The 12,833-nt window shown below is 41.4% G+C and overlaps 2 protein-coding genes across 6 annotated transcripts in view; one reads left to right on the forward strand and one right to left on the reverse strand.

Annotated features, from left to right (window-relative positions):
• golga2 (golgin A2) overlaps window positions 1–3,284 on the reverse strand; it is a 29,380-nt gene extending 26,096 nt beyond the window's left edge. For all 5 annotated transcript variants that reach the window (XM_072695993.1, XM_072695970.1, XM_072695986.1 and 2 more), the window contains exon 1: window positions 3,018–3,284. In XM_072695993.1, the coding sequence (XP_072552094.1) occupies window positions 3,018–3,065 (48 nt within the window). In that variant the 5' untranslated portion in view covers window positions 3,066–3,284. The remainder of the gene's footprint in view (window positions 1–3,017) is intronic.
• A 2,288-nt stretch (window positions 3,285–5,572) lies between these two features.
• haus4 (HAUS augmin-like complex, subunit 4) lies at window positions 5,573–12,818 on the forward strand. Its single transcript, XM_072692748.1, has 10 exons — window positions 5,573–5,671; window positions 7,258–7,332; window positions 8,025–8,164; window positions 8,318–8,449; window positions 9,187–9,327; window positions 9,656–9,752; window positions 10,375–10,520; window positions 10,620–10,750; window positions 11,133–11,201; window positions 12,196–12,818. Exons 2-10 carry the CDS (start codon window positions 7,269–7,271, stop codon window positions 12,368–12,370), a joined length of 1,095 nt encoding a protein of 364 aa, XP_072548849.1. The 5' UTR covers window positions 5,573–5,671; window positions 7,258–7,268; the 3' UTR covers window positions 12,371–12,818.
• The last annotated feature ends 15 nt before the right edge of the window (window positions 12,819–12,833 follow it).

The following is a 12,833-nucleotide window of genomic DNA, read 5'->3' on the forward strand; positions in this document are numbered from 1 at the left end:
GTTAACCTGGAATAAAAGAACGAGGTACAAAACTTGACCTTAGTAATCTCATCTCAATCTCCCTGCCACTACCTTTACCTCCAGCCTTCACTGAAAGACTCTCAAAGACACGTCGGGTACGGAAGAAAGCTGTGTTACGACTTCACACTCAGGCCGACTTCAAATCAACGAATGCTCTCTTGGTGAATCTCTGGTCTAGCATTACACCCAGAAAACACGGCAAATATTTCAGTATCACTTTCATTCACCAGCCACTGCTGTGGCTCATGTGTTGGCATGCACTGTGGACAGTTGCACATTTGCACCAGACACCAACCGTGACAGCTGCCACAAGAGGAGTGGCAAAAGGAAGTCAGCATCTGATAGAGCAGACCAGCTCTGCCATAACTGACATTCCTCAGCTGAATCCAAACAGGACGGTTTTCAGTTTGCAGTGCAGCAACAGGCCAATCAGCACAGACGATTACGACAAAACTGTGAACAATGCAAACCTCAGATCCATCCTCACCAGATAAGCTCTGCTTGCGTCATCTGACTGCACTGAACTCAACAGCTAGTATATACTTTGAGGAGTTTGTACAAGGGGTGCAGCACTATCCCAACTAGTGGGTCATATTAGCTTGGTTCTGAAGCATTTGGATTGGATGTTTGTTCTTAAATGATGTACTTTTCCCATGTTAAACTCTAAAGTAATGTAGATGTATTTCTAATGCTGTGTAGGTCCCCCTCCTGCTAGCAAAAAAAATCAAAGAAGAATCTTTGATTCAATCAAAGAAGAATCTTTGATTCAATCAAAGAAGAATCTTTGATTCATTGAGGCATGGACTCCAAAAGACCTCTGAAGGTGGTATCCTATGGTATCCGGTACCAAGACAATAGCAGCAGATCCATCCTGTCCTGCAAGTCCTGTAAGTTGTGAGGTGGGACCTCCATCGATCAAATCAATGAGCTTTAGGGGCCCATGACCCTGTCAACGGTTCACAGTTTGCCCTTCCTAAGAGCACTTTTGATAGATACTGACCACTGCACCCCACAAGACCTGACGGCCTGATGTTTTGGAGATGTTCTGACCCAGTCGTCTAGCCATCACTGTTCGGCTCTTGTCAACGTGTCTGAGAATCTGACACTTGACCATTTTTCCTGCTGCCAACGCATCAACTTCAAGAACTGACTGTTCACTTGCTGCCTAATATGCAGATCCCACTCACTGACCGGTGCCACTGGAACCAGATGTAGTAATGCTATGGCTGATCAATGTATAGTTATGCGAAGTTATGCGAAGTTATGCAGATCTAGGCTCCTTAACATGGTTCAAAAGTGTTCACATGTTGCTCACACAGATGACAGGGTCACAATTCGGCTCCAGTAGCTGGAATTCATGATCCAACCTGCCTTGTATCGACAGTCCAGTTTTCTCGGCACATTTTGGGCCAGATTTTATACCGTTCAATCGTCTTTAAGCTTTAAGGTTTAAGAACCGTTGCTGAAGAGCTGCATGTGCGGCTCTTCAGGACCACAGTTTACCCATCTTCTAACAGCTACTTCCAGCAGGATAAGGGACCATCTCACAAGTCATCTCAACTCGCTTCTTGAACATGACCCTGAGTTGTGTCAGATGTTTAGTCATCAGTGACCTTCCCAGTCACCGGATCTGAATCCACAGCTTTTGGATGTGGGAAATCGGGGAAACTCACAGCATGTAAGCGCATGTAAGCGCTTTGACATGGGACATGGGCCATGTTTTAAAGGTAAAGGTGCAAAGGTGCACGTATTTGTCACTTGTACAGTACACTGTGCACTGTACAGCGAAATGTGTCCTCCGCATTTAACCCATCTGGTAGTGAACATACACTCACACACTCACACACACGTGTTAGGGGCAGTGAGTACACACACACACCCAGAGCGGTGGGCAGCCAACTCCAGCGCCCGGGGAGCAGAGAGGGTAAGGGCCCAACAGTGGCAGCTTGCCGAGCCCGGGAATCGAACCCACAACCCTGTTATCAATATCCCGGCGCTCTAACTGCTGAACCACCACTGCCCCTAGTTTTAACCCCATGTTTTAACATATTGGAAGAAATTAAGCTGTTCTTGGAGCAAAAGAATATATATATATATATATATATATATATATATATATATATATATATATATACACACATTGGTTAAGCTGGCTGACTTCACCTTCACACTACATTTCCTTAATAATACAGATGTGACTGACCAACACCCAGACATCCCCGTGCCTTCACTGCACTGCTGGGCTCAGATGCCAGTGAAATACCATACTCTTAGTATCATTTAACATGTAAATATTAACTAAATAGGTTAAGTAGTGCCCTACAGTGAAGCAGTCTCCCAGAAAACCCAGTCTATTACTGGTGCCTTTATGGATCTAATGCAGGCTTTCCATCAGCAACCTGATGAAGTACGCAGGGCTGGCACCTGTCAGCTGACTTAACCATTACTGACAAATACACCAAGAAAGTAACTGGATAGTTAAATCTATCAACTATTCAACTACCTAAACAGGCTGCCTGTATTTCCACCCACGCCCAGTGAAACCTGCCTCCTTGGAAATGCCATATTTCCCCCCCTGACTCCTGCATTGGCCTGTGGGCTAAAGCAGCAGCACCGGCTGAAATAACAACACATCCGTTCAGGCCGACAAATAACATTACCACTTCCACACAGTTTATAAGTACAGGCTGCAAAACCACTGTTTCCTCCCTCCCATTTCACTAAAATGTTCACTAGGTTCGCTGTGAAAACGTTAGCTAACTATCACCAGCTAACGTATCCTGAAGGCCAAGCTAAAGCCCCGGCGTCAAGTGCAGCTGACAGCCCCGACTGGGAGAGGCGCGGCCGGACAGGCGGTCAGGCAGACACCGGTAGACGTGGACGTGTCAGCGCATAAACAAGCCTTCACCCTTTCACAAATTCGTGACAGCCCAGACACTACACAGTCGCAGGACACTATAAAGTATTACTGGAACTAAATTAGGGGTGCAGTTTACCTTTTTCTTAGCTGCAGCGAGTTTAATTTGCCTGCTCTGGTCGGCCATCCTCTCCGTCCCCGGTGAGCCGATGGCACCACGTCATCAGTCCAGGATCCGTATCCGTGTACCTCACTTTTCCCACTGCAGTGTCTTTCCTGTCAAACAGCCTCTTTAACGACCTTAAAGGCAGTAATGTGCACCTAGAACATCTGTAACCATCAAATTACAGCTATAAAAGTATGCAATATGCACATTAACTAAAATAATAATGAGGGGCAAAAACACCACCCACTCCACTGTAATGCATCCTGCTGCCAGAATACAAGCCCTCCCATCTGCTCGACCTCCCATCACTTTAGCCATGTATAACATTTTGCAGATGTAATATAACTTTGAAATATAATAAAACATAAAGAACTAAAGAAAAAAAAAATTTATTCTGAGGAGAAAGTTCGACCCCCCATACACACACACACACACACACATTTATTACTACTCAAAATATCTAAAATATATATCAGGTGCAGAACATCGGCTGCAGATGACCAAAACATGGTTGGAGAGGATTATTCTGGAGGAGTCTGTCTTATTTAAATCTCGGGTTTGCTCCTGATTGTTGAAGTGAGAGGTGAAGATCACCATCATGGCCAGATCCAAAGAGCTCCCTGAGGCCTTCAGGAAGACGGTTGTAGATGCAGATGAGTCTGGGAAGGGGGTCAAAAAGATTTCAGAACAATTAGAGATCAGCTGTTACACTGACCACTACATCGTTTACAGAAAGAGACCAAATAAGTATTTTATTAGGAGGTACCATGAAGGAAGCACTTGACACCAGGTCAACACCAGAGATCCATGTGTCCAAAGACGTTCCACACACTGTTCCAGAAGTCCTGGTCTTTGTTTAGGTCTTCTCTGGCAATCTTTACCCTAATAAGGATCAAACTTGTTTGGTGTCTTTCTGATGGCAGATGCTGTACTTGGATATCAGCTGTGGTCTAAGATCTACCTGTAGGTCCGTGATGACATTATGGGGACTATTGGAGACTTCTGTATCCATCTTGTGGCTGAACTTGCTAGGACGGCCTGTCCTGGCCATGTTGGTCAGTTGTTCCACATGGACAGTCCTGAGAACAGCTGATTTCTAAATGTCCTCATTTAGACTTATCTGCATCTACAGTCTTCTTTTTGAAGGCCTCAGAGAGTTCTCTTGGATCTGGCCATGATGATCTTCACCACTCACTTCGACAATGAAGAGCAAACCAGACTGGACTCGGTTCTCCTCATGGGTCAGTTTCTCCTCACCCGTGTTTGGGTGCTTAACTGCGTTCTGATGATAGACGACCTTTGCCTTCACCCCAGTCACACTTCAAGCACATTAACAGGCCATCCAGCCAAACGTCTCTGCAGCTGGCGGCATGCAAAGACACACCTGTACTGTTTGTGAGGGTTTAGGTTCGTCACTGATGCTCGCTTGCGTTGCTCGTTGTTAGGACACGTTTTTATTCATTTTAATAACAGTCTTTAAGACAGACTCTTTACTTATGGCTTTTATACTTTTAACAGCTTCCTGAATTTGTTTATTTAACTTCTTATTAATGAAATACTCATGAATAATTTTAATAAATGTATTATTTACACATTAATTCACATGAAATATCAATTAAATGTTAATTAATGCTATTAAAAATATATATACAAAGCTCTAGAAGTGGCACATTCTTTTAAATTATTAATATTATTATTATTAGGCGTGGCCACAAGACATATTGAGACACATTAAGTTTCTAAAGGCCATAAAACAAGGTACTAAGGCCAAATAATAATACAACGAGGCCATAAATGAAGTTTCTAGCAGCCACAAAATTATATATATATATATAAAATGAGTCCACGAAATAAAAAAATATATATATTTAGTGCCCTCAGTATATTAGCTTGTTGTCCCAGCTTATTATATATAAACTTTAGTGTCATCATCCAATCATCCATCCATTTAACATATGGTATAATGATGGTCCAATGCACAACTTGCATTCAAATCAAATCAGATTTTATTTGTCACATACATAGTCATACACAGTATAACTTGCAGTGAAATGCTTTTTAGACAGTCTGCCCACATCAAGCTATATAATAAAGATCTAAATTTAAACATAACTAAACCTTAACTTAATGAAGTAAAGTGCAAAAGTGCAAAAGAAAAATAAAATAAAAAAATAAAAATAGAATAAGTTACATTTAAGTTTAAAAATAAAATATAAAAATATGAAAATATAGAAATATAGAAATATAAGCAAAAAAAATAAAAATACAAATACAAATATATATATATACACAGATGAAATAGTGAAAAGCCTAATATCTAAACACACCAATGTAACACCTACATAAGGTTATACTCAATTCGTGGAGGACTCCCTGAAGTGTATAATAACCTGGTTTGGCTGATCTCAGTTATTTCGTTTGGGAGATCGGACAGCCAGAGTGAAAGGAGTGACAGCCAACCCCCTGTCCCTCTACTGGACGGGCTTCCCGTCTGACAAACGCGCATGCGCAGTAGAGCGGCGGTAAACACGAGCGCAGGGCAGCCCTGTAAACACAGAGCTAGCCTGTCTGTTTGGTCACGACAACGGCGATTGAGCTATTTTGGCGATTCCAGTGATTAATAAAAGGTCAGTATTCAGACAGAATTAACTGTTACAGTTAACGTTAGCTAACGTTATTGGTTTTCTAGCTATAGCTATAGTAGCTGCGTAGAGCAACGAATGGCTAGCTAACGAGGCTAACGCTACGTTAGCCAGCTAGCTAACGTGTTCCCATGTTCTGATACTTGGGTCATTATAAGTTACAGGTTATAGGCTGATACGGTGTATTAAACCCTTTAGGTTACTTCTGCAGTGGTGAAATACACTAGCACTATGTGTCCAAATGTTTGTGGACACCCCTTCTAATTAATTAATGAATTAGAAGGGGTGTCCACAAACATTTGGACACATAGTGCTAGTGCTAATTAATTCAGCTGCTTTAAGTGGCACCCATTGCTCTCTCTCTCTCTCTCACACACACACACACACACACACACACACACACTGTACAAAAGTGTTGTCAATAGATTAGGACTCTTTGGAGCAGGTAAACATGAACCCATGGGCACCATGGCTAATGCCAGCCATGCCAGCCATGCCAACTAGAGGGGTATAAAGCCCAGCATTGAGTTTCCTTATACCCTCCTTAACAATGTCTTAGACTTTTGAATAACATTAATAAAAAGATATACATTCAGGGAATATACTGCGTGTTTAAAATAGAGGACGGAAATTTGGATTATTATGGTCATAAAAATAATTTCCGGGAACCGTCAGGTGAAGCCGTGTTGGTACCCATGTCTCAGCAATCAGGGGAAAGTCTAGCTGTCCAACCTAAAAACCCTTTGTTCCAGGCTAAACTGTGTTAAACTGGGATTTCTATGGCTTTTCTCTGTGTTCCTTGTTCAGCTCTTTCAGTGCAGCATCAGCCTTCAGTTCTCCTGTGATGAAGGGTTTGCCACAGATGTACACGTATTAACTGACCAGGTCCCACAGCTCACCGTTCTGATCCTCTCTGTGGATGGCTCGAGGCCACAGATCTCTCCTTTTGCTGTATTTCGCTCTTTGGGGAAGTAAAGAAATTTGTAAAGTAGGGTTTGTTCTGTTGATGGATGAGCCGAATGCCACACAGCAGCTTTTAGGCATGGTGAAACTATAATTTCCGAATTGGCAGCAGAAATGTAAATGGGTTTATCTTTAACCCAAAAGGGGACGTGGTCGTTCAGACGACAGCGAAGTGAAGTGTGGTTGATTTAATTCTAATTTTAATTCAAATGTATTTATATTTCGCTTTTCACAACGAATGTTGTCACAAAGCAGCTACACAGAGATCCTGGTATAGCCTCTTGAGCAAGCTAGTGGCAACAGCGGCAAGGAAAAACTCTTGGGTCGAGAGGAAGAAACCTTGGGGGGGGGGACCAAGATTTAAAAAGGGAACCCATCCTTCTCTGTTTGACACAGGATAATAACAATAAAATATCATCTATAGGAAAGAAAAGAGAAAAAAAAGATATCAGTATTAACATTTGTCACATTTAGAGTTTGTGGTGCACTGAGCTAGTGCTACTGTTTCTTACTGTTTAAAAGATGGACCATCAGCTTTGTCAGTGCACCAATGTGCCTTAACCTGCCATATTTCTCCCTTTTGCCTATGTGTCTGCTCTGCTGTGCAGCAAAGACTGAGATGTTACAGTGTCCAGACTCTGTGTGTAGCTCTGTGGGCAAAGGCGACAGCTTACATCACCAAGGTAAGACAAACCAAAGTGTCCCAGTCCTCCTGAAATCCTTCTCTACTGCACAGTTTAGTGGTCTACTCCAACATGTCCATGTTATCCTTGATTAAGATCTTGTGTATTTGCACTTAATCATCTTATACATTTACAGATCATTCCCTGTTTGTTTGTTTGCTCATACAAGTGAAAATCCATATATTTCTCAGGCCAAATGTTTGTGGACACCCCTTTCCTTAGCACCCATTGTTCACACAGATTTGCAAATGCACACACACAGCTTGTCTAGGATCTGTAGTAGAGGAGTACTGGCAATAGAATAGGACGCACTGGAGCTAATAAAAATGAAACTAGTGGCACCATGCTGCTGCATAATGCCAGGTGTGGGTTAGAGGGGTATAAAGCCCCCCCAGCATTGAGCTGTGGAGCAGTAGAACTGTGTTCTCTGAAATGATGGATTGTGCGACATCCAATACTTTTGGAAATAGTTGGGGATGAGGTGGGATGGTGATTGTCCAACATCCGGATCTCACTAATGCTGGACAGTAGAGACAGTTACTTCAACAAAAACAGGATGATGTATGTTCTTGATTACAGAAGAAACAATGAATGAGCAGGTGTCCCAATACCTTTGTCCATATAGTGTGTTTGAAGGTTAATTCGTGGAAAAATGCTTTACAAGATGCGATTATGTATTGCTTGTTCTTTAGTTTTAGCTGCGTTCCCGCTGTGCTCGCTGACGGAGGATGACTTGACCCAGAATCCTCTCTTCTGCAAGCTCCTGGCCACATTGTCACAGCATGTGGATCGTACCGGACTCTCTTTGCACTTGAGAAAAGAGCTGGAGAAGGTATCTTGAGCCACACACAGTCCACTGTGTGTTATGTTAGATGGATGTACAAACAGCTGGTAGTCAAATAAGAATAGAAAAGTTCAGTAAAGGTGTCGTTCTTGTGAAGCATACATAGAATGTAGAGGAGTAAAATTAACATATGCTATGTAGGCAGAGAAGGAGCTTCGTTCACAGAAGTTGGGCTGGCTGCGTTTGGAGAGCCTCCACAGGCTCTTGCTAGAGATGATCCAGGAGCACAGATTCAGTCAACATCACTCCACGGCTTCACCGGCAGAAGATAAGGTATGAACTAGAGAGCTGCACCGGGATGAAATTCTTTCCCCACATCATCCATCCTGAATTTTATATAATGCAAATATCCCATGGTAGAAATTAGGGATGTGATCCGAGCATTCTTAATGGATTGGGTGCGGCTTTTAAAGGCCAGTCCTCGGCCTGCCGGAGGAACTTGAAAACCCTTGAAAACATGACCTTATTTAAACGTGACCTTATTTAGATGTGAACTGGCACTGTCACTGCACTTGCCAGTTCAAATAAAGCTCTTTTTTGTGGTGTTAACAAATAAGCCATGTTTAGGGCACTTTTCCAAAAGAGAGGCAGCTTACTTTGGTTCAGCTTAGCTCAGAACCTTGTTGTAAACGTGACACAGCAACAAAAGACTGTACCGTTCCACAGAACAGCAGTAATAGTTAGTTGGTTAGTTAATGTGTCAGAAAAGGATCATTTTAACCACTCTTCCATAAAATGTTTGTCTAATTTCTGCCATTTTGGCCTTTAATGCACATGCTAGAAAAGCTAATCATAGCTTGTTTAGTCTTACACAGTTCACATGCTTCTTTACTATCAGATACAGCTTCTGTATCTTTCAGCTTGTCCAGAAATGTGTGTGTACAGCTGTCAATGAGGGGGCACTCAAAGCGTTTTGAGCGATTTGTATTTACTGCAGTGGAGTAAAAGTACAAATACCAATGCTTGTATAATACTGTTTAAACTAATTGTATTGGGTCTTTTCTTTGCAGTTTTATGGCACGCTGGAGCAGTGTTTGATGGTGGCTCGGTGTGCCAGGCAGCTGGACCCCAGCAATGCTGTTGACCAGGATCAGCCACTCATCCTGGGGCTCTCTCCTGAGAAACTATTGAATCAGATGCCTCCTAAGCAGGTATACTTCCACAACCACCACTGACCATTGACCTTTGAACAACAGCACTGTAATGACAGAGTGAGATGAGTGGATGATGAGGAAAGCAGCATGTTCAGACTGCTGTTAGAAAGGTCCAGGCATTTTAACACCAAAGCCTGGTTTCCCAGAGAGGGATTAAACCTAGTCATGGACTATTGTTATTATTCCTTTGAATGGAAACTTTCTTCAAAATGTTTTGTAGTCTAGGACTAAACTTGATCTCTAAACCCAGCCCTAAACCTTTAGCGTGACCATTTTAAATTTCGTTAAAAATATTTTATTTTTAAATTTTATATTCTACAAATAGGATGTCTGGCAGATGAAACAGAGCCTACCAACAGAACTGCAAAAGCACCTGAAGAAGAAGCTCTTCAACATCCTCTCCTACTATCAGCCTGAGTGGGGTAAACAGCTTTAACAATGTTTTTATATGTAGGTCCCAGCTGATAACAAATCTACCACCCTAAAGAGTTCAGATCCAACACAACTGACTCTGACTCAGAGTTGCTCCTGAAGACCTTCATTATCTGGATCAGGTGTGTTAGATTCGGGGTGGAGCTGAATTCTTGCAGGGTGGTAGATCTCCAGGACCAGGATTGAACAGCCCTGCCATAGATGAACCACTGTATACCACCCATAAGGACCCATGTTTGCAATCGAAGTGAGTGTGAAGAACCTTTTTAAGACTTAAACATCACTTAATATAAAGGCAGCGCTCTCGCACTATTGTAAGAATGGCTCTTTATGGAGTGGTTTGTCAGTGGAATCATTTAAAGAATCACTTATGGCACCTTTTTAAGAGTTTAGATTCTCCAGCCTGTCTAACATGATTCTGATGTAAGTCACTCTGGATAAAAACATGAGCCAAGTGCCATTAGTAACTGGAAATTACTAACTGTATCTCTGGCCAGTGTTCTATAAACACTGCGATAAGTGTAGTGGTGTACTGCAGCTTGATAATGATAATGTTGTCATAATTGTCATATCCAAATGATCTAAAGCATTCTGCTTTCATTTCTGTTTCAGAAAATGAAAGTGAGGGACTCAAATCTGTGAAGCTGTCTAAGCTGCCGGTGCTTCTAGAGAGCGAACGCAGCAGAGCAGAGGGCTTATCTGAGAAGAACAGAGAGAATGCCACCTTGCTGCAGCGACAGACTCATTCCTACCTTTCTGTGAGTCAGCAGAGGTGCTGCTTTGCACCGTCCATGATGTAGATCCAAAAACTAAGCTTCCTCCTCATCATCCTCGTTGTATTTGTCTTTTTCTGTTAGGAACTGCTTGAATGCATGCAGCTCCTGCAGACCTTGGTTCTGGACCTCCGACTAAAAACTCAGAAAGATCTTGACCGGAAGAAGATTGAGTACTTTGAAGCCAAATGTGAAATTGGCATTCAGAAGATAAGGTAATTTGACTTCATATGTTTTAGGGGTGTAAGAAAATGTATCAATACATAGAATCAGAATATTACACTAAGAGAGAAAAATACACAAAACAATAAATAGAATAAAGAAAAATAAGTTTAAAAAGTACTAAGAAAAGTAGTGGTTCATTGGATATTGTGTTTTAACTTGTGCTGCCAATACTACTGCTCTGGGTTATTGTTTACAGGGTTGTGGGTTTAATACTCAGGGCCACAAAGCTTTCACTGTTGCTGCTTTGAGCAATGTCCTTAACCCTCTCTTCTGGCTGACCCCAGCTTTCTAAGCTCTGACCCCAGCTCTCTTACCTAGAATGTATGAGATCATTTTGTTGCGCTGTACAAATTCATTATTCTTATCCTGCAGGGCAGAGATGCTTGAGGTCCAGCTTGACACCTACACAAGAGACAAGATAGCAACTCATCGTAAAATAACGTGAGTAAGCATTACTCAGCCGGTCTTTAATCCTGAATGGTGGAAGATATTTATTCTGATGTTGTGCTCATAATGAAGACTGACATCATCAGAAAGTATATATTTCTTTAAAGGACCCATATCATGTTTTCATCTATATTTTATATCATTATTATTTAAATTAGTTTGTCAAAAGTTTACATAACCTCATGGCTATATTGATCTTTTAGTGATTTCTTTGAAGTGTTCTACTATTGGGTTACAAAATTCTTATTCTATTTTCATTTTTGTTTTCTATTTTTCTATTTTTAGTATTTTTATTCTTTACTTTTGCTATACTTTTATTTAATTTATTTTTTTAACCCATTTTCTCTACTATTTGGGTTATATCCAATTATCCAACCCATAAATGTTCTCCCCTAATCATGTGCAATGCTCCTGACACTGGTAGGGTGAAGACTGACACGACTCTTGTTTTTTTTTTTTGTAATGCCACCAATGACATTCCTGATTTAAGCTCTTCCTTCTCAGATCTACACTACTGAGCTCCTTGGACTTTCCCACTGTACTGGTCAATGTGTTGGTCAATCCAGTCACTGCTGTCAAATAAACCCTATTATGTGGGCATAGACCAGCTACCAGGTGTAGTCCATCATGGTCACTAGCAGAAAGTTAAGAGATCCTGGCCTTGATGTGATAAAGGACCTTTCAGAACGTTCAGCACCACTGAAACTCATATTTTAAATGGCTATATGTCTGAATTTGATTCCAGAAAACCCCAAAGAACTTGTGTGCCACATTCTTGTATTATTTCTAGTAATGATGTCCCCTATTCTGTTCTAGAAAAAGAACAGTTTAAAAAAAGCTCAGTAATGCTGTGACATGTGGACAAAGTGGACCAAGCAGTAATTTTATTTCAAACCTTAGCAATTTTCTTAAAAACCAGTGTATTTTAAGGTGTTGTTTTCATCAGTCATTTTCACACCTGTCTTCTTTTGCTGACTGTTCCTCTCAGGGAGAGACTGAACACTGAACTGAAAGCTGCCCAGATGGAGAAACAGTCGCTGGAGTCCAAACTGGCATCCTTTGAGATCTACGGCAGGGAATTTGAAGTACTTGCTGAAGAATACTCCAGATTGCAACAGGAGATAGCCACCAAGTCCTGGGCACTGAGAGAATTCACACCATAGAATGGCAGTAAACTTCACCTAATGTGCCTAATAGTAGTTATTCTCCAGTACAACCCTGTCACAAATCACAGACTTGAATCAGTCAAGATGTGCGGTTGCTGTTGTCCTTGTGCATCATGACCTGTATTAACATCACGGTTAATGCTTATGAGTTATTTTGTCATGTCTTTTTCAGTGTAAACTGTCTTACACCTCATTCTTACTGCCTTAAGACTGATTGCTGTGTCTTGTGACCTCTTCAGTGTAAAATCCATTGGGTTAGTTTAAACTATTGTTCCTCCAGAGAAGCAGAAGTGGATCCCAAGTATATTTTCTTAAACCCCATGTTCAGATAACATCTTCATTTTTTCCCAATTAATGACCCTAAGCTTAGGGCCATAGTAATGTAATACACGGTATGTTGTAATACTATAATAAATTACATAATAAAATACTCCAAAATAAAAAACTCCACAAGCTATAC

Source organism: Salminus brasiliensis, chromosome 1, assembly GCF_030463535.1.
Source record: "Salminus brasiliensis chromosome 1, fSalBra1.hap2, whole genome shotgun sequence".
Lineage (NCBI taxonomy): Eukaryota > Metazoa > Chordata > Actinopteri > Characiformes > Bryconidae > Salminus > Salminus brasiliensis.

Coding starts and splice junctions, on each gene's coding strand:
- haus4 (XM_072692748.1), top strand. CDS start 7,269: ATGTTACAGTGTCCAGACTCTGTGTGTAGCTCTGTGGGCAAAGGCGAC. Junction 9,753..10,374: donor CTACTATCAGCCTGAGTGGG/GTAAACAGCTTT, acceptor TTTCTGTTTCAG/AAAATGAAAGTGAGGGACTC. Junction 10,521..10,619: donor AGACTCATTCCTACCTTTCT/GTGAGTCAGCAG, acceptor TTTTTCTGTTAG/GAACTGCTTGAATGCATGCA.